At 45.2% G+C, this 27,936-nt stretch overlaps 1 protein-coding gene and 1 long non-coding RNA gene across 2 annotated transcripts in view; one reads left to right on the top strand and one right to left on the bottom strand.

The window, feature by feature from the left end:
• Nucleotides 1-27,936, bottom strand: part of LOC116660652 — a 46,431-nt gene that overhangs the window by 3,608 nt on the left and 14,887 nt on the right. Inside the window, exon 2 of the long non-coding RNA XR_004316230.1 lies at nucleotides 17,623-17,710. This is a non-coding gene — a long non-coding RNA (uncharacterized LOC116660652). The remainder of the gene's footprint in view (nucleotides 1-17,622; nucleotides 17,711-27,936) is intronic.
• On the top strand, nucleotides 71-25,663 carry CPLX4 (complexin 4). Its single transcript, XM_006182782.2, has 3 exons — nucleotides 71-332; nucleotides 11,490-11,577; nucleotides 25,436-25,663. Exons 1-3 carry the CDS (start codon nucleotides 166-168, stop codon nucleotides 25,661-25,663), a joined length of 483 nt encoding a protein of 160 aa, XP_006182844.1. The 5' UTR covers nucleotides 71-165.

Genomic DNA, 27,936 nt, shown 5'->3' with positions numbered 1-27,936 from the left:
TCTTCTCTATCGTTATGCCCTTGAATAGATGAGGCTGTGCAAAGTCCTTGGCTTTTAAATGTGTGGCTGTTGTTGAAGATATTTGGCGATTTTGTGTGGGTTTGTTTTTTTTTTCCCTTCAGGTTTTGTCTGAGTTTTTGGTTTTATTTTTCTGGGGCAGAAACAATGGCCTTCCTTATGAAAACGATGATAAGTAACCAGGTAAAGAATTTAGGACTTGGTGGCGGGTCTGAAGAAAAAAAAGAAGAAGGAGGTGCATCTGATCCTGCAGCAGCTCACGGGATGACTAGAGAGGAGTATGAGGAATATCAAAAGCAAGTGATTGAGGAGAAGTGAGTACATGCAACTTCATTTCCCTTTAAAAGCAAGAAAATTCATTCTGATCATTCATTCTGGTCTTCAGCTCCCCAGTTTCTACCTCTGTGCTCTTTAGATGACTTTCCTCTTGCTGTTTGCCTCTAACCTTAGGAAAGTCTGTTCTGCTCCAGCAAACAATTTCCTAGCATGAGCAGTTACTATGTCCTGAATGAATGAATGGAAATGAACAATTAATGAATGAATCTACATGTCATAAGCAAAGCAGCTGAACATTTTCTGGTCTAGGCACATTTTAATTGACCTCCATTGTTCAAATGAAAAACTGTGAGCCTAACGATCTTTAGAATCTTCATGAAATTCACCCTCCTAGCAAGTCAAAAGCTTTCAAATTCTGAGAATTCAGACTTTGCACCTGGAAGAGGGCCTTAATGAACATATAGTACAATGTCCTTGATCTTACAAGGGCAGGCGAAAAGCCTAGAAAGTACAACATACAATTATATCATGAGACTTGGCTTCTCAAAGACTATGAATAAATGTCTGGACTGCCTATTATAAAAATTTTAAAGATACAGAGGAGAACAGTATAATGAATGCCCAATATACTTATGGCATAAAATTGACAGTTGACATTTTGCCATAGTTGCTTATAGATGATTAATTGGTTAGATGATAAATAGGTAGGTAGATTGATTGATTGATACAGAGAACCATTTTTAAAGTAAATTACAGATATCATGATTTTTTTTAGCCCTAGATACTTCAGCTATATACTTCTAAAAAATAGGGACATTCTCCTGGCTATATAAAGTGTAGTAAAAATAAAATATTAGTAACATTTCAATCGGGTATTATGGTATGTGAATATCACCAATTTTTCACTGCTGGAGATCAATCTTTAAATAAGTGTAATTTATATGAAATTTTTTAAAGTTTGAGGTAGACTTAATTTAAGAATCTTTTAATAATCAAATCAACTGAGTACTGAAGCATCAGTCTTTGCAGTTAAATGTTCATCATATGTTAACAAAAGAAAAGTATTTCTTTTTACCACCATGGCTGTTTTGCTAACGATCAATTACATAATAGTCGCCTAAGTCCTATTGCTAAGATGATTGCAGGTGAAAGGGTTAATGACCTGGAGGAAACTGAGAAATCACAAAAGCCTACATTCAATGGAAACCTTGTCTATTGTATTTTTTCCTGAAAGAAACCGTGACTTATAAAACTACCTAAATAAGATAATAGTGAATAGGAAAAAATAAATAAAAAGAAAAAAAAAGAATATAAGAAAAGATTTTAAAAATAAATAAATAAAACTACCTAGAATGTATGCTTGGCTCTGCAGTAAATTTAAGATCAGTTAAAAATAAATAAATGCAATGGCAAAAAAAATAATGTTGGTACTAAAAAATACTTGGGCAAAAAAAGGAGCATTCCCTGAATACTGGCTAGTTTTGCCTGTGGCATGAAAAAAAATTATAATGAAGAAACAAGCAGAACAGCAGCACCTAATGTTCTCAGCTCAAGGGGGCTCATAAAAAAGAAAATGGTCAGAAATATTGACTATATACCTGATATTAAAATATCATTTAATATGTCCCAGCAGTCAATCTGGTCACAGATATGGCATCTGTTTGATTGACTAATAACCTACTTTCCCTTCATTTTATATCTGACAGTTCAGGTACCAAAATAGCCAAACGGTCAGTCAGTGCATAGTCAGTTGGGTTATTTACCAGCTACTCGGCAGAGTGTGTGTGTTTTTGTGTGTGTTATACATTTATTATGTAATCAACCAATTTAAGAAAGAGCAGGACAATGAAGCCAGCCTGCTTCCTCTTAACCAGAGGCATAGCTTCCAGTCCGTCGCTCGAGTTTTCAAGAGCTTCATCACCTCGGATACGACCTAAAGAAGTAGGCATCAGAAATGGTTCGTCACAGGCTACATCTAGAGAGAGCTATAGACATAATAATGAAAATGAATACCAGCAAATCAAAGCCTCCTAAACTTGTCTTCATTTTAGAAAAGTTGTGAGACTGACTCTACTAATCGTAAACTAAATACTACTCAATAATGCACTCTGCTGCCCATTCATTTTTATTTTCCTTCTATGTTGAGATTTTTTTTCCCTGCACTACTGGTAACCTTAGTACTAAAAGAGGTCTATATCTAAGTAGAACATTTCGGAAAGGTCTAAATAAAACAATCTATTTACCCCACCATTTCTCTCCATTATATAAAAAATGTCCTTTTATCTTAGTTATGGTTCAACAATTGCTGTGGCACCAGTGTGACTTGAACTCTGATATGCATCACAGACTTCAACATAAAAGCCAAAATTATAAAGCATTTAGGGGGAAAAAAACCCATAAAACATCTTGGCATCTTGGAAGAAGGCAGAAGTTTCTTAAATGTTACCCTGAAAGCAGTGACCACAAACCTTTGAAATGCTGAATTAGACATTATCAACAGTTAGAAACTATGTCAAAAGACACCATTAAGAAATAAATAGGCAAGCCACAGACTGAGAGAAAATATTTGCAAAATGTGTATCTGACAAAGGACTGGGATCCAGGCTAGGTAAAGAAGGTCTACAAGTCCATAATAAAAGCAAAAAAAAAAAAAAAAAAAAAATGGGCGGAAGAGTTGAACAAATACTTCACAAAAATATACAAATGGCCTATTAGGACATGAAATATGCCTGATATGATTAGTCATCATGGAAATGAAAATTAGTCATCTTAAAGTGAAAACTAAGGTACCACTATAGCAACACCAGAATGGCTAAAATTAAAAAGACATGGTACCCAATCTTGGTCGGAAGGTAGAGCACCCAGAACCCCTGATCCAGTTGATAAGACGCAGGACAATGTAACCACTTGGGTAAAGGTCGGACAGTTTCTTATAAAACTACACTTACTCAATCAAACTGCCCAGTAACCCAGCAATTCCATGCCTAGATATTTAGTTACAAGAAATGAATATCCAGCTCCACAAAAACATGCACAGAAATGTTCACAGCAGCTTCAGTGGCCCAAAGCAGGAGCCAAGCTAGGTGTCCATCCACAGCAGAATGAATAACATGCGTGACATATTCATATAGTAGAAACCACTCAGCAATAAACAGGGACAAACCACTGATAGATAAAACAACCTGCATAAATCCCAGAAGTGTTTCATGCTCAGGGAAAGAAGCCTTAGGCAAAAGAATGCATAGCATGTGTTACATTTATATGAGGTTTCAGAACGGGCAAACCCAGTCGGGGGTGGAAAAAAGACAGTGGTCGCCCCTAAGACGGGGAACAGGTGTTGACTGGGAACAGGGGTGAGGGCATTTTCTCAGGTGATAGTAATGTTTTTTACATCTTCATAGGGGTTTGGGTTACACGCAAATACAACCAGTGGGAGAGGAAAAAATGCTTGTATATGTAGATACATATATGAGATTTATTACAAGGAGCCAATGCTCACAGTGCTATGGAAGCTGAGAAGTCCCACCATCTGCCATCTGCAGCCCAGGACAGCGGGTGGTGTGGTTCCGAGAACTGGAGGGCTGGTGGAGGAAGGCCCAGTCAAAGCGGGAGAAGACAGACGTCTCCACTTCGGCAGGCAGGCAGGCAGGGCTGGTTTCTCCCTTCTTCTGCCTTTTTGCTTTACCCAGACTCTCTGTGGACGGGGTGAGGCCCACCCACACTGGGGAGAGCAGTCTGCTTTACTGTGTCCACCGATTCAAACGCTCATCTCTTCTGGAAACCCGCCCCCACCAGACACACCCCAAAATAATGTTTCATGGGGGCACCCTGAGTCTCAGTCAAGTTTTCACATAAAATTAACCACCAGAATACGTTTAAGTTCTGTGCATTTAACTGCATGCGAAATTTTAATTCAAAAGGAAAAAAAGAGGAACTATAAACAGATACGTAACATGTAGTTAACATGTATGCATGTTGAAGTGTTTGCGGGGAAGAGAGTACTGATGTCTACAAATTTGAAATGCATCAGAAAATAAAACGGATAGAGGGAGAGATGGGATAAAAAAACATGTACAGTAAGATGCTAATTGTAGAATGTAGATAGATCGTGGTATGTGGGTTTCAACGGTAAAATTCCTTCCATTTATTTGTATATTTGAGAATTCTCATAGTAAAATATTGGGGGGAAGATCTACTTCTGCCCACTTCCCAGGTCACTGATCTCGTGGGCAAGTTCTTTTTCCCTTTCCAAAACTAGAAGATTGAACCCAATGTTCTCTCATGCCTATTCTAGGCCTGGCGTTTTGTGGAGGGAAGAGTTTAGAGAGTGCCTGAGCCCAGGGCATAGTGATGAGCAGTTGAATCTGATGCCTTAATTGTGGGGCCAAAGTGGAAGCAGGGAAGTCATTTAAATGGCCAATGCAGTCTCCAATCACCTGGCCCAGCAGAGTATTTATATAAAGAACAGTGGACAGACCATATTTCCCGTTTCCATGGTAGGCATGGAGACCAGGGAGATTCTTCAACTTGAGAGTGGCCAGATTTAAACAATGCTTGAGAAAAATTAATCCTCCAAGCCAGCGGCCTGCTGGAACTGACCTGCGGAGGCTTGCGCTGACTCATGAAAGCTGACGTGCGCATCTCTCCCTACTCCTCGTTCAGTGACATCAGTTCACAGTTTGAAATCTGCCTTGGAGAGAGTATTTACACCATGGAAATTGGCAAGTACAACAAACAGAGCTTCTCCCCCCAGAGGGCTGGTTGTGGTACATCTGCTAAGCACACCACTGCTTCCAGCTCTTTCTGATATTTCAGCACTAGAATGCTATGTAAAGAATCACTGCATAAGATACGGTATGACATGACAGAACGTTCCTAAAGCTGTTACTGAACACAGGTTCACATACCCGATGCACAGCAAGGCCAAAAAATACCAAAATGTCAGTTTGGAGCAGAGTTTTATTGCTGGGCCAAGGAGAATGGGTGGCCTTGTGCCCATAAAACCCCCCAAACTCCCCACTGAGATTTTTTTAAAGGCCAGCTGAGGGAGGGGGTCTGTGATCAGCTGTGCACAATTCTGACTGGTTGACGATGATCAATCCTTAAGCACCAGACACTCTAGGTTAAATAGTTAATTTCTTCCATTTGGTGGTGGGTTTTAGCATCTGAAAAACTCAGAAAATCTGTATGAGATACTCTTACGTGGGTACTTCAGGGAGGAGCTACAGCAGAGGATATGGGGGAGGGGTCTGTCCCAGGAAGGCCCCAGAGGGTCCTGCTCGGTTAGAACTGCCCCCTTTTCTTTGATGCTCCTCGATATTGAGGAGAACAGGTGTTGGACAAGAGGGGGAATCATCATAAACTCAGCAGAGGAACTTGGTTTCAGTCTCCGATCCTGTTTCATCCCTCCCCCAAGTCTTGCAGGGAACGAGGCAGTGACCACACTGGCTCCTTCCTGCTGAAATGGGGCACAGTCCCACCCCGATTTGGGGAATGGACACTGAGTTGGAAATATTCATGAGTTCCAAGTCTTACATAATTAAAATCTCATTCCCTGAGGAATTAAGGCAAGTAAGCCTGAAAACCTGGCACTTTGGGGGGAGACTAATAGCCAGGTGGCCAGTTGTCTACTTTTATCTGAGTAGGTTTTAACTTTTGATGTGGTATTAATACATATATAACAATAGCTATTTGCCACTACACGTCTCCTTTTTTCTGCTAACATCTGATCTAAAGCAATTTTATTGCCTAAAAATTTAATAGTTACAAGAGGAGACCTTGAGGTCATAAGGTTGCAGATGCCACCTGCCAGCAGACACTGCTCTGAGAATGGCTGGTGGTGTCCCGAGTATGACACCACTCAGAAATACAGGAATGTGTCTGAAATCACCTCCGCGGTGGTCACCTAGTTTTACCCTGGATGTTTGAACCACAGCTACTCCATTTTGACTTTCTAATGCATTCCCCTTTCCAAAGCCAAAGCAGATGTACAAACGCATGTCCAAAAGGCCATAAAACAGGCTGCTTTGGTCAGTGAAGTTCAAGTCAAAACATGTATAAGCTAGAATGACTTCCCCACACCTCAATATGTGCAGATTTTTCCATCATTTCCCCTTTTGATTATAAATCTTTTAATAGAAGGCACTGATGATCAAACTACCTGTCTCTCCATGCTGGGGTGGTGGCTCCTGCCCCAGGTCTAGATCACGTCCCTCCCCTCCGTGCTGGGCCTCCTTTGTATTTCTTACTTATCCACGTGGGGGGAAAACTCATCAGATATTGTGAACAGACTCAGGTATGTTAATGGGGAAACACTTAACAGGCCTTACATTGTATCACTTATACCCAACTGTCAGACAGGCATCACACATGTGCTTTTAGCAACAAACTTAAAGCAAGCATTGTTACCCATCATGACTAGTTATACTGTGTGACAGCTCCATTAGAGAATACTCTATCCTAAACATTAGGGGCAATATTGATAGAGAGACAAACATTTGGTAAACAGTTCAATTAGAAAACATAGATTAAAAAACAAATACTTCCAGCAACAAAAATTATAACCACATTCATCAGTTCACTCAATCCTATGCAATCAATCCCTTTTACTACCAGTTTCATGAAATCAAGAGTTTTCAAAGACTTCTTAATTACCTTGCCCAGCTCAGCAGTATGATTTAAAAGAAATCTGTATTTGTCAAAAAATCCTTTTAATGAATCTTCCTGAAGACGAAGCAGTTCTGCAAAGCATCACCTTAACTGTCCATGAACGACCAAAGCAAGGTAAAAGATCTGATTACAATGTTTCTGAGGAAGAAACTTAATCAAATTGCTGTACCATACAACATTCCAAGACAACTACAATTATGACTGACAGCATTACACCAGCACATATCCAAATTTCAGACACTCCATGTAACCTCTAGATTGTCCATATTAACATTTATCCATACCATATAATTTGAGGAGGCTTATCACTCATTTGACAATGCTTCCCATGCAATTCAATATACCAACCAACCCTAAATATTTTTCTGAGATGTCTCAGGGGATCTCCCAAGCATCCCAAAGTTAGCTGAAGTCAAAAGAACTTGAATTAAAACTTGATAGGCAACAGATGACTGGATAAAGAAGTTGTGGTATATTTATACAATAGAATACTACTCAGACATAAAAAGAATAATGCCAGTTGCAGCAACATGGATGGACCTAGAGATTGTCATTCTAAGTGAAGTAAGCCAGAAAGAGAAAGAAAAATACCATATGACATCACTCACATGTGGAATCTAAAAAACAAAAAACAGAAGAAAACAAAAAAAAAAGAGCATTATGAACTCATCTACAAAACAGAAAGAGACTCACAGACATAGTAAAAAATCTTAGGGTACCAGGGAAAGGGAGTGGGAAGGGATTAAATTTGGGAGTTTGAGATTTATAAATGTTATTCACTATACATAAAAATAGATTTAAAAAAAAAGATTCTTCTGTTAGCACAAGGAGCTATGTTCAGTATCTTGTAATAACCTTTAATGAAAAAGAATATGAGAGGGGAGGATATAGCTCATGTGGTAGAGTGCATGCTTAGCATACACAAGGTCCTGGGTTCAATCCCCAGTACCTCCTCTAAAAATATAACAAACCTAATTACCTCCACCCCACCAAACAAAACAAAAAGAATATGAAAATGAATATATGTATGTGTATGCATGACTGGGACATGGTGCTGTACACCAGAAATTGACACATTGTAACTGACTCTACTTCAATAAAGAAAAATTTGATAGGAAGTTTGTCAGAAATATCCAAAAGTTTCACACAATCTGTTATCAGAAACATTCTAAGTAGACTTGCTCTCTTAGCAGAGAGTAACCAAATCTAGTCCTGCCCCTGCCTGCTTTTAATAACAAAATCCATGTACCTAATTAAATTTAATCTAATCTCAGCCCAAACATGCAGAGAACTCTTTACCGGCTCCCTTTCTACCAACTGTCCACAACTTTCTGTATCCATATTGGTTTGTCCCTTATTTTTTTTTCCCCCATCTAGAAAAAACAGCTCAAGGACCAGTCACTTTTTTTTTCCCCATTAACAAAATGTAATTTCATTCCTCATATCTTTTTTTAAATTCAAAATATATATCTTAAAATACATCCTATTTTCCTACTGTATACTGAAATGTTTCCCCCATTGTTTTTAGTAGCTTCAATTACACATTTAAGTTAGAATCCTCAGTTCTTAAAAATCTTAATTTCTAGGGAATGTTTCAGTCTCTTATTTTGTTTGGGAATGCCCTAGCTATTCAACTATTCAATAAACTTCCAACATTTAACTTGATTTAGCATGACTCTAAAATTGCAAGTTTCCAAATATCTGGAGAGATCATTCTCAAATAGACATTCCCAAAACATAATTATTTCCAAAAACCTCACCCCAAAGTTCCTCTCTCATTTGCACCCAATTCACCCAGAAGACAATCATACTAAGTTAATGTTTTCCTTTCTGCTGACAAACATGAACTTACTGACCTTCAGTAAACCTAGGTACAATTAAAGACATGTCTGTGTTGATTATACCAACAAGCTTAAGCTAGCTTTAATATAAGGTATCAAGTCAATACTGAGTATTTCCTAGATTACATGAACTTGAAATTTGTCCTGTCTTCTTTTATACTTAGTGTTTAATTTGTAAGCACTCTTCTGTCAGTTAAATAGAGCTCATTCACAAGTCTTTATGTAAAGACAGAATCAGAGATCTGTCTTTTCACTTGAGGTTTAAAAAATCTTTTTTTTTTTCCTTTGAGAGGCCAGTTAAATCATCTACATCTCAAAGGCATAGGAAGAGAATGCAAATTTCTTTGTAATTTCTTTGTAAATGCTTCTACAAAACCAAACCATTTTGGCTATTTTCAGGGATTTTTCTTCCCTAGCTCCCAAATAATCCACTTCAGTTTAGAGAATTCACTCACTCACACTCACGTGCCTCCCTTGCAGCAAAACCAGGAAGAACAGAATTTGGACTCAAATACCAAGTCACCCACGCCCCCAAGATAAAAGCCGAAGCAACTGCAAAAGGCTCACTTTGATGTAACAGCAGAGCCATTAGGGGCCACTGTCCTTCAGATCTCAGGGAGTACTGAGCCCACGTAGTGTTACAATAAAAATTATCATTTTCCTTCATTTGTGGGCGCATAGCTCAGGATCTCCTAGTTTTGCAAAATATACCCTAGGGGACAATAAGGTGGAACAGAGCTCTGATCATCAATAATTATTCACGGCCGATGCTACCGAATATCAAACAAACAATTCAAAACAGTCTCTCAGGGCCGCAGATCCCTAACCCCAAAAGGGGGAATTCCCAACCAATGCCCCATCAGTCCAAAAGAGGAGAACCCCAACCAAGACCCCATCAGAGATGAAGCCGAATGAATGACCAAGGCTAGAAAGGGAAAATTTCAACCAACCCTCCACGGGCCTGCATAATAGGAAGAATATCCTGGTGTCATCACATGAGAGCCCTGTTACTCCCCAAAGACATTTCAACCTGCCAATGCAAGTACTGATACACACACACACATACAAACATGTTCCCACAAACAAAAGATCAGATGGGGTGTAGCTCCCAAATTTCACTTCCACTTCCAGACGGAGGCTTCCAGAGTAGCCTGGCTCCTGAAAGAGAAGGGACCCAGAGTGGCTCACTTTCCGGAAAAGAATGAGCCCAGATGGAGCAGGTAGAATTTTCCATCCTGCGCAAGCTGCAGTGGCTCACCCCAAAATGATGCACACAAAAACACAAACAACAAATAAGCTACGGTCACACAAACAGAAAACCAGGGGACGTGTCATCTAAAAATTCCACTTCCACTCCCAAACGGAGGCCTCCAACAGACCAGCCCAGCTCACAAGAGGGAGCAGACCCAGAGTGGCTCACAAGGCACCTGAGCATCTCCCTTCCTGGTGGGAATGAACCCAGATGGAGTGGAGAGAATTCCCAGCCTGTGCGAGCTGGAGCCACTCACCTTTGGCGACAAGGAGTGTGGGCAGCAGCTCCGGAGGTTTCTCAGCTCCAAACAGCCTTGGGCTGGGGCGGCAGCTCCCGCCAGGGAGAGTCTCTTCCAGTTCCCGGAGCTGAAGTGAGCTCCGGCAGCTGCTGGGACCCAAGGAAGGGGCTGCCCCTAACTAGGGTTGACCTGCCATGGGAACAGACTCCTGGCCTGGCTTTGCCAAAATTGTTACCAAAAGCAACTTTGGGTGCCCGACGGCATTTACTGTAGAGCCAAGCAAGGAGAACTGACTGCCTCTTGACCAAAAAACCCAGAACTCCCTGAAGGGTTTCAGCTGAGCCTTTTTAAAGGCTAGCAGAGGGCGGGGCATCCCAGGGTGTGATCAGCTGTGCACAATTCTGATGGTTGATGGTGATCAAGCACCCAAAGGTCTGAGGGCTGCGTGCTCAAGCTCATCAAGCAGTTCATTTCTTCCACTTAGTGACGGGTTTTTAGCATCTTAAAATGAAACCTGCATGAGACACTATTATCTGGGTACTTCAGAGAGGAGCTACAACAGAGGATATGGGGAAGCCCCACAGGGTCCTGCTCAGTTACAAGGCTGCTACAAACATTTTTTTCCATGAAAATAACTATTCTGTAGAATTTAAAACTTCTGTCCCAATACTACTGAACACCCTTTATCATCAGCTCATACATCTAGCAGTTCAGAAGCACTGAACGTTAATCCCTAATCAATATAATAAAATAAAAAACAGAATGATTTTTAAAATGTAGCTTCTATCCATGATGCAGTTCGGCTGCGATCAGCTTCTGGAAGCTGCGTTCTTAACAAGCTCTCCAGGTGATTCTGATGCTCGAGGTCCCAGGTTGCACTTAGAGAAACACGGTGAGGTCTATCAACTCTACAGCAGGAGTGACCACCCCACCCCCTCCCGGGGTGCATCAGAAAGAGATGCCCAGAGCCAAGGTGTCTTTGGGATGTAGGGTGTGCACTACGTGATGACAGTGGAATGACAGACAGAGAGGCAGACGTTTGGGGACGTAGGAAAAAAAAAATCCCCTACGTCCCATTCGTCTGCTGGCAGTGGGAACTCAGAAAGAATATCCCGGTCTGGCTCCTCTGAGCAGGGGCTCGAGCGGCCTTAACTCTCATGTCCTTTGATCCTTTATTCTATTCTTTTACTTTTAGGATGGAAAGAGATGCTGCATTTACACAAAAAAAGGCAGAGAGGGCGTGCCTGAGAGTTCACCTCAGAGAAAAGTACAGACTCCCAAAGGTGAGACACTCAACACTGTAAATATCTGGTCATTTCTTACGTCGTCAGAAATGGAGAGTGTTTATCAGCCAAGGGTGACATTCGTGTGTGTGTGTGTATACATACACACATATGTGTACACACACATACGTAAGTACATACATATATACATACATAAATATATTTACATATGTCTTAATCTTTACTGAGGTTTTTGACATAGTGAAAAGAGCATGGGACTAGCTCATAAAAACTAGATTCCAGTCCTTTAACTTCTGTGAACTTGCATTTCCTCCCAACAAAATGGGGTTAATAACCCACAGAGGACATGTTTACGTAACTTTCTCTGCAGGCTGCAGAATACCCACACATCACTGCGCGCACCACGCATCTAACAATCACAGCTGACCTTTACTGGGCTCTTTCTACCTGCCAGGCACTGCTCTCAGGGCTTCGTGTGTATCAGTTCCTGTTATCCTCACCACAGTCCTGTGAGGTAGGTTCTTCGAGTAGAGGAAACAGAGGCAGAGACAGAGTAACGACCCTCCTGCCAAAGACCACGCTGCCAGGCAAAGCAGAGCCCGGAGTCTCAACTTCTATGACAGTCTGCCTCTTCTCCAAAGGAACAATCCGTTCCTTCCTTTTGGAGGCGACGTAACAGTGACGGTCGTCACCGAGCGCCAGCTTCTCCGGCTCGGTGCTGGCTGAGGGGATAAACGCCTGGGGGCTCTGGTTAAGTAATTGTTTTACAAAAGTCGTGGGTATGACTCTACTAATTGTAAACTAAAACCTGCTCACAATGCACCCTTCTGCACAACCGTTTTTACTGGCTGGGAGCTGGGAGAAAGACGTGCTGACTTATTCTGGCACAGGGGCTCCTCTGCACTGCTCCTGGGCTCGCACACAGGGGTGACCAGAGGCCCAGCTCCCTGCTGGCCCGACTCCTCATTTCTCCCCAGCCCGGGGATCCCCTAGCTCGTCTAAATGACTCCTCCTCCACCTTCTGGGCTGGCTGTCCAACTTCAAATTCCAGAGGTGCACCCTTCCTTAGAGACCATCTTCCACCTGCAGAAGCCAAACAAGAAGGTCCCTTCCAAAGTACTTGATCTTCTCAGGGATAAGAGCCACCTTCCGTCCGCTGGGTGGGTTAGAAAGCACCGCTAAACTGATTCCATCAGTGGGTTCCCTGCAGATCCCTGGAGAACCTGACTTCAGAAGCTCTAAGCACTAAACAAAGCACGGTCCAGGCAAGGCCACTGCTGAAGGCACCAAGGAATCATAGATCCCTCCCCATGGAGAGACTGGTCCTAAGATGCTCTCCCTGATGGGAGGAAAACTCACAATAAAATTTAAACTCATTTGTGACCAGTGAATTTTGAAAAGAGTGCCTTGCTTTTTGCCCACCTCGTTCCAGTTGAATACTTTTTCCCACTGGCCTTACGTTTTGGAAGCACGGAGCACTTCTAAACACTGTCCCTCCCACTCCTGTCGTCTGGAGGGATCTCCTGAAACCCCTCGGACGGTGCTGGCTGTGTCTGGCAACGTGGCGGCAAGCCTGACTCAGATTCAGGCTGCCAACCTGAGGCCCCGCCTCCCTGCCTGGGATGCACCTGATTAAAGCACCATAAATCTCGTTTGGAATGAAGCAGAAATTCAATGCACTTACACACACACACACACACACACCATCAAGCGGCTGTGTCTGTTCCACAAAGGTGAGCCTTTTTAAGGATATATATTTGTGTGTATATATATATATGTATTCATAACATTTATATATATCTATAAACAAATGTATGTGTCTATATATTTGTTGCTGTTGAGGATATACTTTTGACAAATGCTCTGTTGTCCTTCTGTGGGGATATAAGGAGAAATGGGTTTTAATTCCAGCTCTGCCACTCTGACATCTGCAATCTCAGATGCCATTTGAATATACCTGAGCCTCCATTTTCTCATCTATAAAATGGGAGCAATGACACCTACTCCCTGAGGTCTCCGTCTGAGGAAGTAAGATGTTCCTGACAAGCCGAGTGGCTGACACGTGGACAGAGCTCCCGAGACGCCAACTCGCACTGCTGTCATTATCTCTACACATAAAAGTCTTCTTTCTTGATAGTAACAACCAGGGGTCTTGAAGGTCTGATGTGTGTAAACAGTGCAAGACTCTGTGGTCCCTGACCGGCGAGCATCTGAGCTTTGCCTGTTTTCTTCCTTAATGGCGAGTCAGTGGCCTTGCCCACCCAGGTCCTCGGGGGGAACCCCTTCAGGCTTAGCAGAATGGTCTGGATGCTCTGCAGAGAAGAACTAATTCCTAAATCTCTGAGCCAAGCTGTCCTTTGGAACAAGAGTCTTTCCAACAGAAACTAAGGAAAGAGGCAAGATTTATAGCCATGTAATGGACAGATTCATATCCTCCCTGGAACGACAGTGACTCTGTATCTGCAAAGGCCACTGCTCCCTAACGCCAGCTAGAGGAGGGGCAGGCCACGAAGAAGCTGACACACTGTTGACCGCGGAGCCCAGCATCTCTCACTGCACACGTTACTGACGCTCACGTACCGCTTTTCCTGTAGCTGTTTCCAGTGCACAATGCATGAGACCCCGCCTGATTTTCTTCATAGACCCTGAAAGAGATCTTTGAGTTTATCTAAGAATCTAATGCCAGGACAGCAATAATTTTCTGGAGGCGACTTTTTTAAGTCCATTCTTTTGATATTAAGGACGAGGTTGTCTATTTTGTTTGAAAGCAACCGCCATGCTAGTAGGCCCCCCTGAGAGCATCTGTCAGAAAGCAGGAGGTGGCAGCGCCCTTGCGGGATGGAGGTGAGGACAGGATGGGAGGGAAGCCTGTGAGCAGGGGGATCCTCCCACGGGATGCCAGGAGAGAGCTAGGAGACCAACAGGCTTTAGCTGTCTCTGCAGCAGCCAGCATGGGGAGAGATTTTGAAATGACTGACAGTAACGGAGGAAGAGCTGAAGGAACTGGAATATTCAGCCTTGAGAGGAAATGACTTTGGGGAAACACTGACCATGGGGGATAGTCATTTATCAGGCCTTGAATGTCACACTTTGGTTCTAATATTTGTATCAAGGCAGCTTCTCTAGAGGGGCTCGCGCTGCCGGCTGGTATGGAACCGTTCTTCTGAATAATCAGGTCTTTGATTATTCAGACGAACCCTCCATGGTGGAGCCTTTAGAATGCCTTCTGAAAACCGCAACGGGAATATCAGTGGCAGGTTTTCATCTCCTGGAGGCTCCAGTAAGGAGCAAAGAGGCCCTGGAAGGCCAGGCAGTGCCCATGGGCATCACGGTGACTGGGAAAGGCCAAGGCCGTGTCAATGTGTACAGTGAGTTGAAGGGAAAGGATGAGGGGCTGTCTGGTCAGTACTAGACCCTTACAGCAGCCTGGATGGGGGCCAGCGAGGAGATGAGGCCACAGATTCTGGAGTCATCACCTACATCCCCTCCATGGGGCTTGCCATCTTGATTACTGCACTCATCGGATTACTCCTCTGATTCCCACGATTAAAAATGGTCATCATGGTATATATACATAATGAAATATTATTCAGCCATTTAAAAAAAAAAGGAAATCCTGCCATTTGTAACATGGATGGAACTTGGGGACATCATGCTAGGTGAAATAAGTCAGAGAAAGACAAACACTGTATGATCCCCAACTATATGGAGAATCTGAAAACTCCAAGCTCATAGACACAGAGAACAGACTGGTGGTTGCCAGAGGCAGGGGGAGTGGGTGGACAAAATAGGTGAAGGGAGTCAAAAAAGAAAGACTTCTAGTTAGAAGGTAAATAAGTCCTGGGGATGCAACGTATGGCATAGTGACTATTTTTTTAAAAAGTCATCAAAAGACATGAGTAGATCAAATAGATGTTACTGTCATTAGCAGATAGCTTAGCCTCTGGGTAGCCAGGGTCATGGGAGGCGCACCCCTTCCTCTCCCCTCTAGAGTCTAAACTCTCTTCCCAGAGCAGGTGTGGGTTTCTGGGCTACCAGGGTGCTTTGGTGGCTTGATCCAGGTGTCTGAGTGGCATTTCTCTTTTTATTAAACTTACTTTTTTGATGGGGGGAGGTAATTAAGTTTATTTATTAATTTATTTTTTAATGGAGGTACTGGGGATTGAACCCAGAACCTCATGCGTGCTAGGCGTGTACTCTATCATTGAGCTATACCCTCCCCCTTTAAACTGATTTCTATATACAGAAAATCACATATCATAGGTGTGCACTCAATGAAACACCATGAAATTCACATAAATCAAGGGACTTGCCCAAGGCCCCAGAGCTCCCCTGAGCCTCCTTGGTCTTCCCCCAGTGCTTCCTCGTGCCTCATTCTCTCCACAACCCCCTAAACGTGTATCTCCACCCAGGTTGGCAGACTTGAGACACAACTGGCTAACAAAGAAAACGGTGCTGAGCAGAAAGCAAGGGTCACCAGGACCTTATGGGCTGCTGATAATAACCTTCCCCTCCCCTTGGGCTTGCAGACTCCTCAGCCCCTGTGCCGTCTTATAAAATCCATGTTGGGTAAACAGCCGAACTAATAGTATTAACAGCCCACAGGGGGTCGGACCCACTCACCAAGTCCTCCAGCTAACGAGGAAGGACCCCCTGGGGGCCTCATTCACAGTTCCCTGGGGTCACTCACTGCAGTTACATAACCAGCAGGAGGCAGTTCTGGGCCCGTCCCCTCACCGAGGCCCAACGGAGAGCAGATTTGAGGCAAATGTCTTCCCGGGAGCTGTCAGGTCTAATGAGGATAACTGTGTCACATTTTGGAATTAGAACTGTATTTTCCAAAGAAATTATTTGGCTGGTGTTTCGTGTGAAAAAGAGTTTCAGTCGAATGCTGATGGAGGGGAAAGAAAACGTGGCTTCTGAAAGGAGCAACAGAGGCCTGGCGTCTGGCAAACAGCAACAGGCCTCCTCTCGGAGTTTACTGCTCACTGTCAAGGACAACACCGTTTGTCCTTCTCGTGTCTTCTGATGACTCCTTTTCATTGCCGTCATCACATCAGGAGTCACAGAAGTGCAGTCATCAAACAGCAGTGATCAGAGGTGAGTGTAGGAAAGTGTGTCCGTCCCGAGTATGTTCACACATGTCCACTCTCAAGTTGGTTTCCAAGTTACAGATAATTACGGGACTTCTAATGTCTAAAGTAACTCACGATGCTCATGTTAGATTTGGGTCTCATGCCACTAATTATGGTCTGTCCTGTATCTTCAGTGTTTCCTCCCGACTGACTTCTCCTTCACAAAGGAGGTCACGTCTCTCCAGCTAAAGCAAACAGCACTTGGAATAAACGTGGCTTTCTGGGTCTCTTCCTAATGACTGGTTCCCGGGGCTCTGCTGACACCTCCCTCCTGCGCATGCTCGGTGGCCCGTCTCAACGCGGTAGATGGTTCCATTATCACCTCTGGGGACCTCTTCCTGGAGCAATTTTTCCCAGAGCAGAACTTTCTTCACCTGGTTTAGCTAATCGCTTCCTCCTTGAAGCCCTCTCTCTCCTCAGTTTCTGGATGCCATCCTTCTGGTTCTCATTCCCCTTGAACTGTTGCCTCTCTCCTCTTCATGGATTACCCTTCCCCTGACTGCCCCCAAATTTCCGAATATTCCAGGGTGTTTCCTGTGTCTGCCCTTTGTCGCTCCCCAGCCGGCACATTCTCCCCGAATGGCTGCGTCTTGCTTTTGCTTTCAGCTGCCGCCTGTATGTGTGTTGATGAACCCGCCAATCTACACCTCCAGCCCACAACTTCTCCCTAAATCTCCCCACTACGTCTGCCTCCACTCGGGCACCTCGCAGCTCAGACCCAGAACAGACACGGACAGTCCCCGCCCCTGCTCCTCCAGAAGCCTCCGCTGACGCGGCCCCGCCAGCTCCTCCCCCTGGGCTGACAACCGGAAGTTATCCTTGCCTCGGCCCCCAGCCTCCCGCCCACGTGCAGCAGATCACCAAGTCACGGTAATTTCACCTCCTGGATGAGTCTCAACCCCTCCCAAAATGCAGGTCTCATCACTTCTCAGCAATTTTACTACAATACCTCCTAAGTAGCTTTTTGACGCTGCGTCTTGCTCCTCTCCAAATTGCAGGGTGAGGTTTCCAAAATGTAAACTGATTCTGTTCCTATCCTGTTAAAAAAAAAAAAAGTTCACCATGACTTTTTAAAGTCCAAACCACCTGGCCGGGACACCATGATGTGGCTCCTAGCTTTCCAGCCTCACCTCCTGCTTCATCCCCTACACCTTTTGCCCCTTTTCTTCCTGTACCACAGTCTAGTGCCACTTCTTCCAGAATTTTCCATGACCTCCTGCCCCTCCCTCTTCTCCGTGCTTCCGTAATACTTGAGTGCATGTCTCTTATGTGCTCTTCCCACCCTGAGTACTCTCATCTGCTAGACCATGTGCTCCTTAACAAAGGGGCTGAGGTTTTTGTCTTTGTCCCCAGGGCCTTGCGTGGTGTCTGACATGGAGAAGCTGTGCATGTGCGCGTGCACGTGCACACACACACACACACACACACACACACAACACAGCTACAAACACACAAACACCTCCACGTAAAAGATTTGTGAATGATCGTTACTGGGAAAAAACAAAAACAAAAACACACCCAAAGAACAAAGTGTCCAAAATAGTAGAGTGAATTTATCTGCCCTAAGAGTTATACTAAAATCCATTTTCATGAAAAGAACAAGTCTGGATTTGACATGATGATTTTGTATAAAATACCAAGGTTACTTCATATCATAATTAAGATGTCATTTTTTTCAAATAGAGAGAGTAATACGTTTTAAAGAAAGCCACAAGATTTTCTTCCTAAAAACAAAGGTGCCCTCCTTCCTAGCCAATTCAAAATGTATATGTAAGTCAAGCCAAATTAATAAGAGAAAACAGTTCCACAATGAACCCTAATCCTATTAACGGAATTGTCAATCTAGGTTAGTCATTGAAAAATAATGTCGTGCCTCCTGCTGAGCTATATGATTTAGTTACACCTGGTGTTTGTCTGCTGTATTAAGGGCATCGTTCACTTTGAACAAAGATGAAGATAGAAGAAAATCTATCAGTAGAGTTTCTTTAAACATGTGCCACTGGAACTGAATTTTAAAGTTGCCTCTTAGAAACAGATAGGATTCTGAGAACCTTTCTTTGCCTGCCTCCTTCCGATCAGGAGTCTTGGGGCTGCCTGGCAGGGTCCCAGACACTGAAACCTCCTGCTTCTGAGCAGCTGTTTCTGGTGGCAGCATGGGGAGGCCATCAGAGGCCCATCAGGGGCTGTCTCTTACTGCTCCTCCCCGCCCCTGCCCCAGTTTAGTGTGTTCGTTCTAGTCCTGCCCTGGAAAGAGCTGTGGGCTGGAGGTCCTGGGGGGACATGGGGGGGAGGGAGAGTCTTTGGATTCGAATGTGCATTGCTTAGTGCACCAGCTTTCTCACTAATCCTCACAACCACCCTAGAAGGTAGGTAGGTATCACTTCCCCCTCATAGATAAGAGCAGCGGCTCAGAGAGGGAACTTGACTTCCCAAGGTCACACAGTGGGTAAATGATAAGGCAGGATTTGACTCAAGCCCATCTGACCCTCTGGCCATGTTTTCCTGCTAGACCTGGCAGCAGTGCTGGGCTCTTGTCCCCTAACCAGTGGGATGACATTTATGCGGGTATCTCCACCTCTCAGGACCTCGGTTTCCTCATCTGTGAAAGAGAGGCTTGGACAAGGGGCCTCTAAGAGCTTCTTGAGTCCCTCTGGAACGCCTGCATAAAGGAAGGACGTGTAAGATGTACACAGAGGGGAAGTTTCAGTCCACGGAGGGTCCTATGTGTGCACGCTCTCCATCAATGTTAAAAACTGATGGCTATATTCGAGAAGTCAAATCCACAGCCTCTGTCCCAGTCTGGCTGTGCTGAGGGCTCTTTAAGTAGCTGAAGAGGGAAGGACAGTGGGGTGTAGCACAAGTTGCAGCCAGCCAGCCCCGGACAAGGTCTCAACACCATTCACATGTTAGAATCACTGGGGAAATGAGGTTCAGTCTGGGTCCAATCCCCAGTACCTCCATTAAAAAATAAATAAAAATAATAAATAAATAAATGAACCTAATTACCACCCCCCCAAAAAAATATTTTAAAAAATTAAAATGCTACTACTGCCTGATCCCTGGCCGCAGACCACCAGAGCCAAATCTGGGGGTGAGGCCTGACCACTGTGTTTTTCTACACTTTACAAGGGATTCAGAGGCACAGAGAGGGTTGAGAACCACGATCCCAGGGGAGAAAACATAAACTCAGTCCCTCAGCAGCATCTGCTCAGAACAAGGATGAGTGTGTCTGATGGCGCCCAGTCCCCAGGGCACCACACCCACTTCCCTCCTGGTCCCTCCAGCTAAATTCACCCTTGTCTCAGCAAAGCCAGCCACGCCCACTTTTACTCTCTATGGAGGCGTTTGTTGATTGACTGTATCCTTTGATCTACTTCCCTGCCCTCCCAATGTCTTGTAAGCTCCAGCAGGACAGGAGCCAGGGAAAGCTGTCACCTTGCCTAGAGGCCAGCGGGACATCCTCCCTCTTAACCAGGACAGTCGGGGTGGTTTGTGAAGACAAGTGACTGCTGACATTGATGAGCCTCAGAAGTAGGTAAAACATCAAACATTACATCAACTTATCAAAGTGAAAGAAATCCGTTCATCTAGCTGTTTGGTATTCTGTAGACCAAAAATAAACCAAAACCAAAATCAGATCTGCCTCGTATGGAACAAACTGCTGTGTGCTGGTAAACCAAGTTTGATTGACTGGCCTCTAACACATCGGGAACACTCAGCTCTTCGACGATACAACCATGAAAGATAGTTTATCATCGAATCTCCAGTTTGGTACAAGATGAAGGCGGGTTTATCGAGATTAGGGTGTAGGAAGTCTGAATCCAGAGTCCTGCTGACCCTTCAGTGAAAGGTCAGAAATCAGTCACAGCGAATAACAATGGCAGGATACGGGGCTATTTAAATAATGGGGCATTGAGCACTGGCAGTAAAGATTATAAATCTGGTCAAAAACCAAGAGATTAAAACTGATTCTGGTCAGCCAGCATAAAAATAATTGGTTCTTAACTGCATTAAACAATATCCCAAATTGGTAAGATTTCTAGAAAAGAGAAGACCTCTGAAACAGAGCCCCGAAGAAGAAGGTGTAGCCTGCAAGCCCCTCATTATATGCTGGTTCACCTCACTCACTCACTCACCCGTGCACTCAGTCATTCATTCCTTCCCTCACACCGTGGTTCTCAGCGCCAGACTTCCCCTCCCTCCCTGGAGCTGACTCACATTTGCTGTAACTGCACTTGAGCTTGTGGGGTGCGATGAGGCATTGCTGCCCTTCCTTGATGTGTGAACTCTGTCAAAATATCCCTGATATTCCTAACCTTTGTTTATGCACAGCAGAAAGTCAGGACAAGACATTCACTATTTGGATTGTGGACAAAGTCCTTTTAGCAAGGTGGTCTTTTAGGCCAGGGAGAGACAAGGACCAGGGTCCACTGTATAAATCCCACGGACGTTCCTTAATCACTTGCTCTGTCCTGATCTTTCTCTTAAGGGCTGGTACTCGCCCACCCTCAGTTTCATCGCCTTCTTTATCCCAGGAATCGTCGCTGCAGGGATCCTGACTCCAAGCTGCCCTTTTTCCTCTAAAATATTAATAACCACAGCTACTGTTTGTCCAGAGCTTAGAAGCTCACAAGGCTGTTTCATAGCACGTCTCGTTCAATCTTCCCACTAACTCACTGCAGGTCCCTCCCAGTGGGCATCAAAGTGTAAGGTGACTTGCTAAGATCATGTGGTGGACAGAGGACAGAACTGAGTCTCCTGACTCCAAATCCCACAGTCTTCCTGCTGCTACAGGCCGCCTCTGCAGGGCAGTCTGGGTTGGCTGCAGCTTTTTACAGATGGGACCTTATACATATAGATATACATTTACATAGATAGATAGATGATAGATAGATAGATAGATAGATAGATAGATAGATAGATAGATAGATAGATAAAGAGAGATTCTTTTTCAGATTCTTTTCTATTATAAGTTATTACAAGATATTGAATACAGTTCCCTGTGCTGTACATAGGTCCTTGTTGTTTATTTTATATATAGTAGTGTGTATCTGTTAATCCCAAACTCCTAATTTATCCCTCCCTCCCCACCGACTTTCCCCTTTGGTAACCATAATTGGTTTTCTATGTCTGCAAGTCTATTTCTGGTTTGTTAGTAAGTTCATAGTACAGAAAGGTTGATTCCAGCACTAGAATCATCACTTGAAACAGTGGTGTTTCTAAAGGATAGTCAGTAACACTGGTCCTTCTAGAAGGATGGTAATCATAGGACTCTCTGACCACAGCCATTGACCACACCCAATGCTGCCTTTAGACTGGACAACCAGTGCCACCTGCCCTGAGCCCCATGCTTTAACAGAGGACTCCCCTCTGTCCCTCCTCCGGCCACACTCCTTCACAAGGGGTGGGAAGTCTGCAGGCCAAAGGGACAGGCCTACCCAGAGCCCACCCTCCTCTTCTAGACCATACTCTGGCTGACCAGTGCCCTGGATTCCTTGCCTAAATGCATTCTGGGGCCTGCCCAGGCCTCTGCACCCGGTCTGTCCTGTTGAGGGTACGCTGAGCTACTGGCCAGAGTACTGCTAGGCTGGAAAAGTGAGGCCTGGAGTCTGTATCCTGGGAACCACATACACAAGGTTCCCACTGAAGGACGGAACAAGAGATTGCAAAAAAAAAAAAAAAGAGGCCCAGGTCATAAGCTAGGCCCTCTGTCAGTATTCATCTTAGGCAAATTACATAACCTTAATTTAAGGATAAGGAAATAAAGTTCAGAGAGGTGGTGTAAGGTACCCAAGGTCACACAGACATTAGGGTAGGCCTGACAAGGGGTAAAGGGAACTGGGCCCCCTGGGTAGCTTTCTCCCAGAATTGAGAGCTTAGTGTTAAAAGGGAAATGAACAGGCCCAGTTTGCTAGAAAAGTCGAACCTGTGGAGCAGAGGTAGGTCATTCCCGGGACAGAAGTTAAGATGCCAAGAGAGTCAGGCCTTTTGATGGGGCCAACCGCCGTGGACAGAGGCATGATTACCCAGTGCAAATCCCCCCCCACTCCGCCTCTGAAGGTTATTACATTCAGAAATAGCTTCCTTTAGTTAAGTGCTTAATATATGCCAAATAATTCAGTTATCATTTAATTAATCTTCTCTAACTCTTAGGCAAATCACATAACCCCAATTTATGGATACGGAAATAAAGCTCAGAGAGGTGGTGTAAGATGCCCAAGGTCACACAGCCTGTAAGTGACAGAGGTAACCTTCACGTTCAGGCAATCTGACTCTCGAGCCAACGCCTTGGCCTCTAGGCTGCACTGCCCCCCGGGAGTGTGAAGATAAACAAGTCAGTAGCCATGAGACTAAAGCTTTACAGTCAGGAGGACCTGCACATTCGGTGTTGTTAAGGCTGCTATAGTCCCTGACAACCGGCTCGTTGAGTCAGTCAATAAACATCCTGCTGTTTGTGGTTACACGCCAGACCGTCCGCTGAGTTCTGAGACTTCTAGATGAGGAAGTTGCAGTCCTCTGTCTTCAAGGGATGTGTTCCGCTGCTTCTTAAACTTTAGCAAGCCCCAGCATCACCAGGAGGGCTAGCGGAATCACAGCCGGCTGGGCCCAACCCCCCCTGGCTTCTGAATGAGCAGCTCTAGGTGAGGACCAATGATGTGCATTTCTAACCAGGTTCCGGAAGATGCTGCCACTGCTGGCCCGGGGACCCCACTCTGAGAACCACTCCAGCAGAAGTTGTGCTGATCAAGAGCCCCCCTGTGAGTCGGGAGGCAAAGTGGACCCACTGCTCTCCCTTCCCTGGGCGAGTGGAATGAGGAGAAAAGAAACCTCAGCTGTTCCAAAGCTGCAGAAGCAGCAGGCCGAGTTACCTGGTGAAGGGGAGGCAGGGGAGCACCGGCCCGTGAGTCCTCACGAGGGGATCAGGTCTCTGGGCACCAGCTGGCCGGACCGCTGACCCTCTGGCCCTCCTAGCTGCCTGTCCCTCCAGGCCCACATGGCAGCTACTCTGTCCAGGTTCAAACCTGGTGACATGCGCAGAGATCTTATTACCAACCAGAGGGGCAGGGGTGCCAGGGTTCCCAGGAATGCCTTTTCAACTCGTGCACGTTGTATCTCGGGCTGCAGCAGAGCGGCAAGGGATCCTGCATTTCCGTGAACTGAGAACCGCCAGGCTGCAGTCCCACTCTCCTCCCCTCCCTGAAAAATGCCCTGAGGACCATCCGCTAGGGAGGCCACTTCGAGGGCAGGTAAATAAAAAATACACAGAAGTGGAGGATTGGCTGGGAGCCCCTGGGGATTAACTAACTAATTAATCCCCACACCAGTTTGACGAGAAACTAATTAATCCGTTAAGCGCTTTGAGGGGCTGAGGCCTGGCCAAGTGCAAGGAGAAGCTTCTCTCACCTCTGGGAGGCGACTGCTGAGAGCCGCCCTTCCCAGAGGACTCCGGGGCCCAAGCCCCCCAAAGGCACACGTCCCCTCTGCATCCTCTGCCTCTCAAGCTGTTTCCGGAGCCAGCCTCGCTGTCACTCCACCCAGAGAACCACATACAAGAAGGAGCTCTGGGGAAGTTAGAACTGGGAACTCAGCAGGTGCCAATGTTTCTCAGATCAGATCAATGCAGTCTGATGAAGATGAAGACGATCATGTTACCTTCATGCACTTTATGCCCTTTGGTAACAAATTCCAGGCTGGTCACAAGACCCCCTGGGGGGCTCCTACGGTCTGCTTAGATCTTTCCCACCACTTCAATCCCAAGTTCACTTAGGTTTTTCCCATCACTAGCTTTTCTGATGCTCTTTTTCGCTCTTCTGTGTCTCCTGGAGCCCAGTTTGTCTCATGTTATAACCTGATCTCAGAAAATTATATCTGAGAGCAGTCATCTGGGAATGTAAATGACCCTTGCCTTTCCCAGAGAAACTTCTTCTCTAGATTCTTCTTTGCAGCCTAAGGGTAAAGGGATTTCCGAGACCAGGCAGCAGGGACTCAGGGATTCCTGAACAGCCACGCCTAGGACCACAAAATGACATTGTAAGGCATCCACCCCACTGCAAGGCTGGATGGTCGGTGTGCCATGTCAGGGTCACAGCATCAGCAATTCACTTACTAAACAGGTGCTGTGTTTCCAGGTGACGAGGATGTACGGTTGAGTTTGACGTGATTCTGTGCCCACAAGGGGCCCTCTGTCTAGTAGAAAGGAGGGAGGGGGCCATGGTTAGACAGAAGTTGCTACTAACAGGTGATGACTGGATGGAGGGCGCACTGTCTGGTCACTGTGAACCCAAATCCCACCCTCCAGAGGGGGATGAGCCTGCGGCCACGGAGTCACAGCCTGGGGCTGATTGACAACAAAGCTTGCAGAGCTGCCCTAAGGCTGAGTCGGGCAAGCTTTTCACAGCATGACAGAGAGGGACCCTTAAAATGAAGATTGCTGAACCCCACCCTGCAATTTCTGATTCAGTAGATCTGGGGTAGGGCCAGAGAATTTGTCTTTCTAACGTTAACGCTGCTGGGTTCAGGGACCACACTTTGTGAACTGCTGTGCTAGAAGGTTCTGATCAACCCAAATGCAGTGAAAGAGGGGTCCCGACCAGGACCTCTGGTGTCTAGGACTGCTACCCGGGACAGGCTCTGCCGCGAGGCCACCTAGCATTCCATTCCTCCATCCACCCTCCACAGACCCTTGTCTTCCTGCTGCTCTCAGGGTTTGTTGGTTTTTCTTACAGTGATTTCCCTATTTCTGTATTTGATTTCCCGCACAGAGTGAAATGGATGAGAACCAAATCCAGATGGCTGGAGATGATGTGGATTTGCCCGAAGATCTCCGGAAAATGGTCGATGAAGATCAAGAAGAGGAAGAAGATAAGGATTCTATTCTTGGGCAGTTACAGAACCTTCAGAACATGGACTTGGACACCATAAAAGAAAAAGCCCAGGCCACCTTCACGGAAATCAAGCAGACGGCGGAGCAGAAGTGTTGTGTGATGTGAGGGGCAGGGCGGGGGTGGAGGAGGCAGCCAGGTCAAGGTGGACGTGCCGCTCCCCTGTGGAGCGTTTCAAACAGCATATACTTCAGTGTAGTGAACAGTTAGGAAAACCATGATGAGAAAGCTCTCTACAGACACGTAGGTGACAACTTGGTTGTTCTAAAGGTTCCTGGTAGGGTGTGTAGCTAGCACCCTGCAGCAGGAATCATTCTGTCCTTTTAGTAGTAAATGTGGTTATAAGCAGGAGCTCTCAGCTGAGAAGGATGCAGAACATACATCTGCTTAAAGATCTTCAGGACAGTCAGGAAGAAACGAAAGCAACTGGCATTTCATCTCCAACCTCTTTCCTTAGAGGGCAAGGTCTCACCCTGTCCAACCATTAGCAGAACTCCAGGTCCCTTCAGAGAAAGATGGGAAAGGTCAGGGTGCCCACTGGGAGCCCAGGCTGCAGGCTCAAGGGCAATCAAAGATCACACCACCTCTTACTCCAGGCTCCTTGATGGAGCGGATGCTTCTCAAGTTCGGCACGAAGCCAAGGGGCAGGAGCAGGGATGGGGTAGAAGATGAGAAAGGGAGGCAGAGAATAGGCTTCCCCAGCGTTTGCACTGCAGCTCGTCATTCTGGAGGCCAGGTGAAGAATGGATTTGGGTGGAGGTGGGGGCTAGGGGAGAGGGAGGGCCAGAGGCTGGGGAGCAACTGGAAAGCCTACTGCTCTTTCTGCATTCAGTGTCATCTCTTCTTGTTTGAACTTGGTGATCACATGGGGACAAAGGGGCAGGGGGCAAATAGCATTGAGAAGTCAAATCAATTTGTGTGTGTGTGTCTCATTATCTCTCTCCACCCCTTTCTCTCATCCTCTTCCAATTCCGGCCCTTCTCCCTATCTCTTCTCCCTCTTTTGCTCTCTTGTCCCTCGCTGTCCCACCCCTTCAGACTAGCTTCCAATAAACCACACTGTCCCTCAGTGCCACAGTCTTCCAGGGTACCACTGGCCCTCCACATCCACAGATGCAGAACCATGGGTGCCGAGGGCTGACTGCACTCCGCTGTTTTAGATAAGGGATTTAGCATCCTTGGATTTGGGTGTGCACAGTGGATCCTGAAATCAATCCTCTGCGGTTACCTAGGCAGTTACCCAGGCACCACTGTATTTACAGATTTCTTTTTCCTAACATTTGCTCTTTTTCAAAGGAAATTACCCAGAAGAATGAGAACACTGACCTCTGGAACACTTCGGGCTGTTTAGCCAAACCCAACCCAGCCAAAACAAAATACTGGTTTTCCAATGAATGTTCACAGAATAAATAATTCTCAAAGACCAATTTTATCAAGAACTGCTCTATCAGAGGAAAAGGGAACTAAGACCCAAAAGTTAGGGGCCAACCTGTCCTCTACCTAGACTTCCCGAACGTGCTGTGTAAGAAGAGGTTTCATGTTATGAAAATACGTAAATAGAACAGATGATTAGGGGTCCAGAACCTATGGTCCATGACAATTATAGCCCCTCTTGGAAGTTCCTGGGAGAACACTGGCACGATGTTTGAGGGGGATTCGCCTTGAAGCCCACTGTCGTGGTCCGTCCCAGCACTTGTAATAAGACCAAAAGACTGGATGGCTTATAAACAATAAACATTATTTCTCATAATTTTGGAGGCTGAATGATGAGATCAGGGTGCCATCACGGTTAGGTGAGGGCCTTCTTCTGGGCTGTTGGATTCTCAGTTTATCTTCACACAGAAGAAGAGACAAGGGAGCTCTTGGGGTCTCTTTTATAAGAAGGCAAATCTCATTAATGAAGCCTTCCCCCCTCAGGACCTAAGCACCTCCCAAAGGCCCCACATCCTAATGGTATCTCCTTGGGAGTGAGGACTCAAGATGTGGATTTGGGGGGGAATACAAATTCAGACCAGAGCATCCATGAACCCTAGATACCAAGAACATATTCTAAAACCATGCTTGTCTTTTATAAGAACTGGCATGTGAGTTCTGATTTGTTTTATACCAGAGACTTTAAAATATTCACAGTTTTAAAAACTATAAATAATGGATATGATTCGTCTTCAGTTTAATGCCTGAATTAAAACTCCTCTGATTGATGGAGTGGGTGGGATGAGAATGGGTGATGCACGTGACCCTATTTTGTACACTTTGCTGCAGCATCAAATACCATGACTTCCAAGTTATTCCACAGACCAGCTGCAGGATGACATAGAAGTCTTGTTTCTTGTCAAAGATGCAGCCAATGCTGCTGAGAAAATCACTAAATCGGCACTTCAT

This window comes from Camelus ferus, chromosome 30 (genome assembly GCF_009834535.1).
Source record: "Camelus ferus isolate YT-003-E chromosome 30, BCGSAC_Cfer_1.0, whole genome shotgun sequence".
Taxonomy (NCBI): domain Eukaryota; kingdom Metazoa; phylum Chordata; class Mammalia; order Artiodactyla; family Camelidae; genus Camelus; species Camelus ferus.
This window is presented reverse-complemented; position numbering and strand designations above follow the sequence as displayed.

Bases quoted from the DNA above. Each gene is read 5' to 3' on its own strand.
- CPLX4 (XM_006182782.2), top strand. From the start codon at position 166: ATGGCCTTCCTTATGAAAACGATGATAAGTAACCAGGTAAAGAATTTA. The intron at 333-11,489 runs GTGAGTACATGC...TTTTACTTTTAG, and splicing joins AAGCAAGTGATTGAGGAGAA to GATGGAAAGAGATGCTGCAT. The intron at 11,578-25,435 runs GTGAGACACTCA...TTTCCCGCACAG, and splicing joins AAAAGTACAGACTCCCAAAG to AGTGAAATGGATGAGAACCA.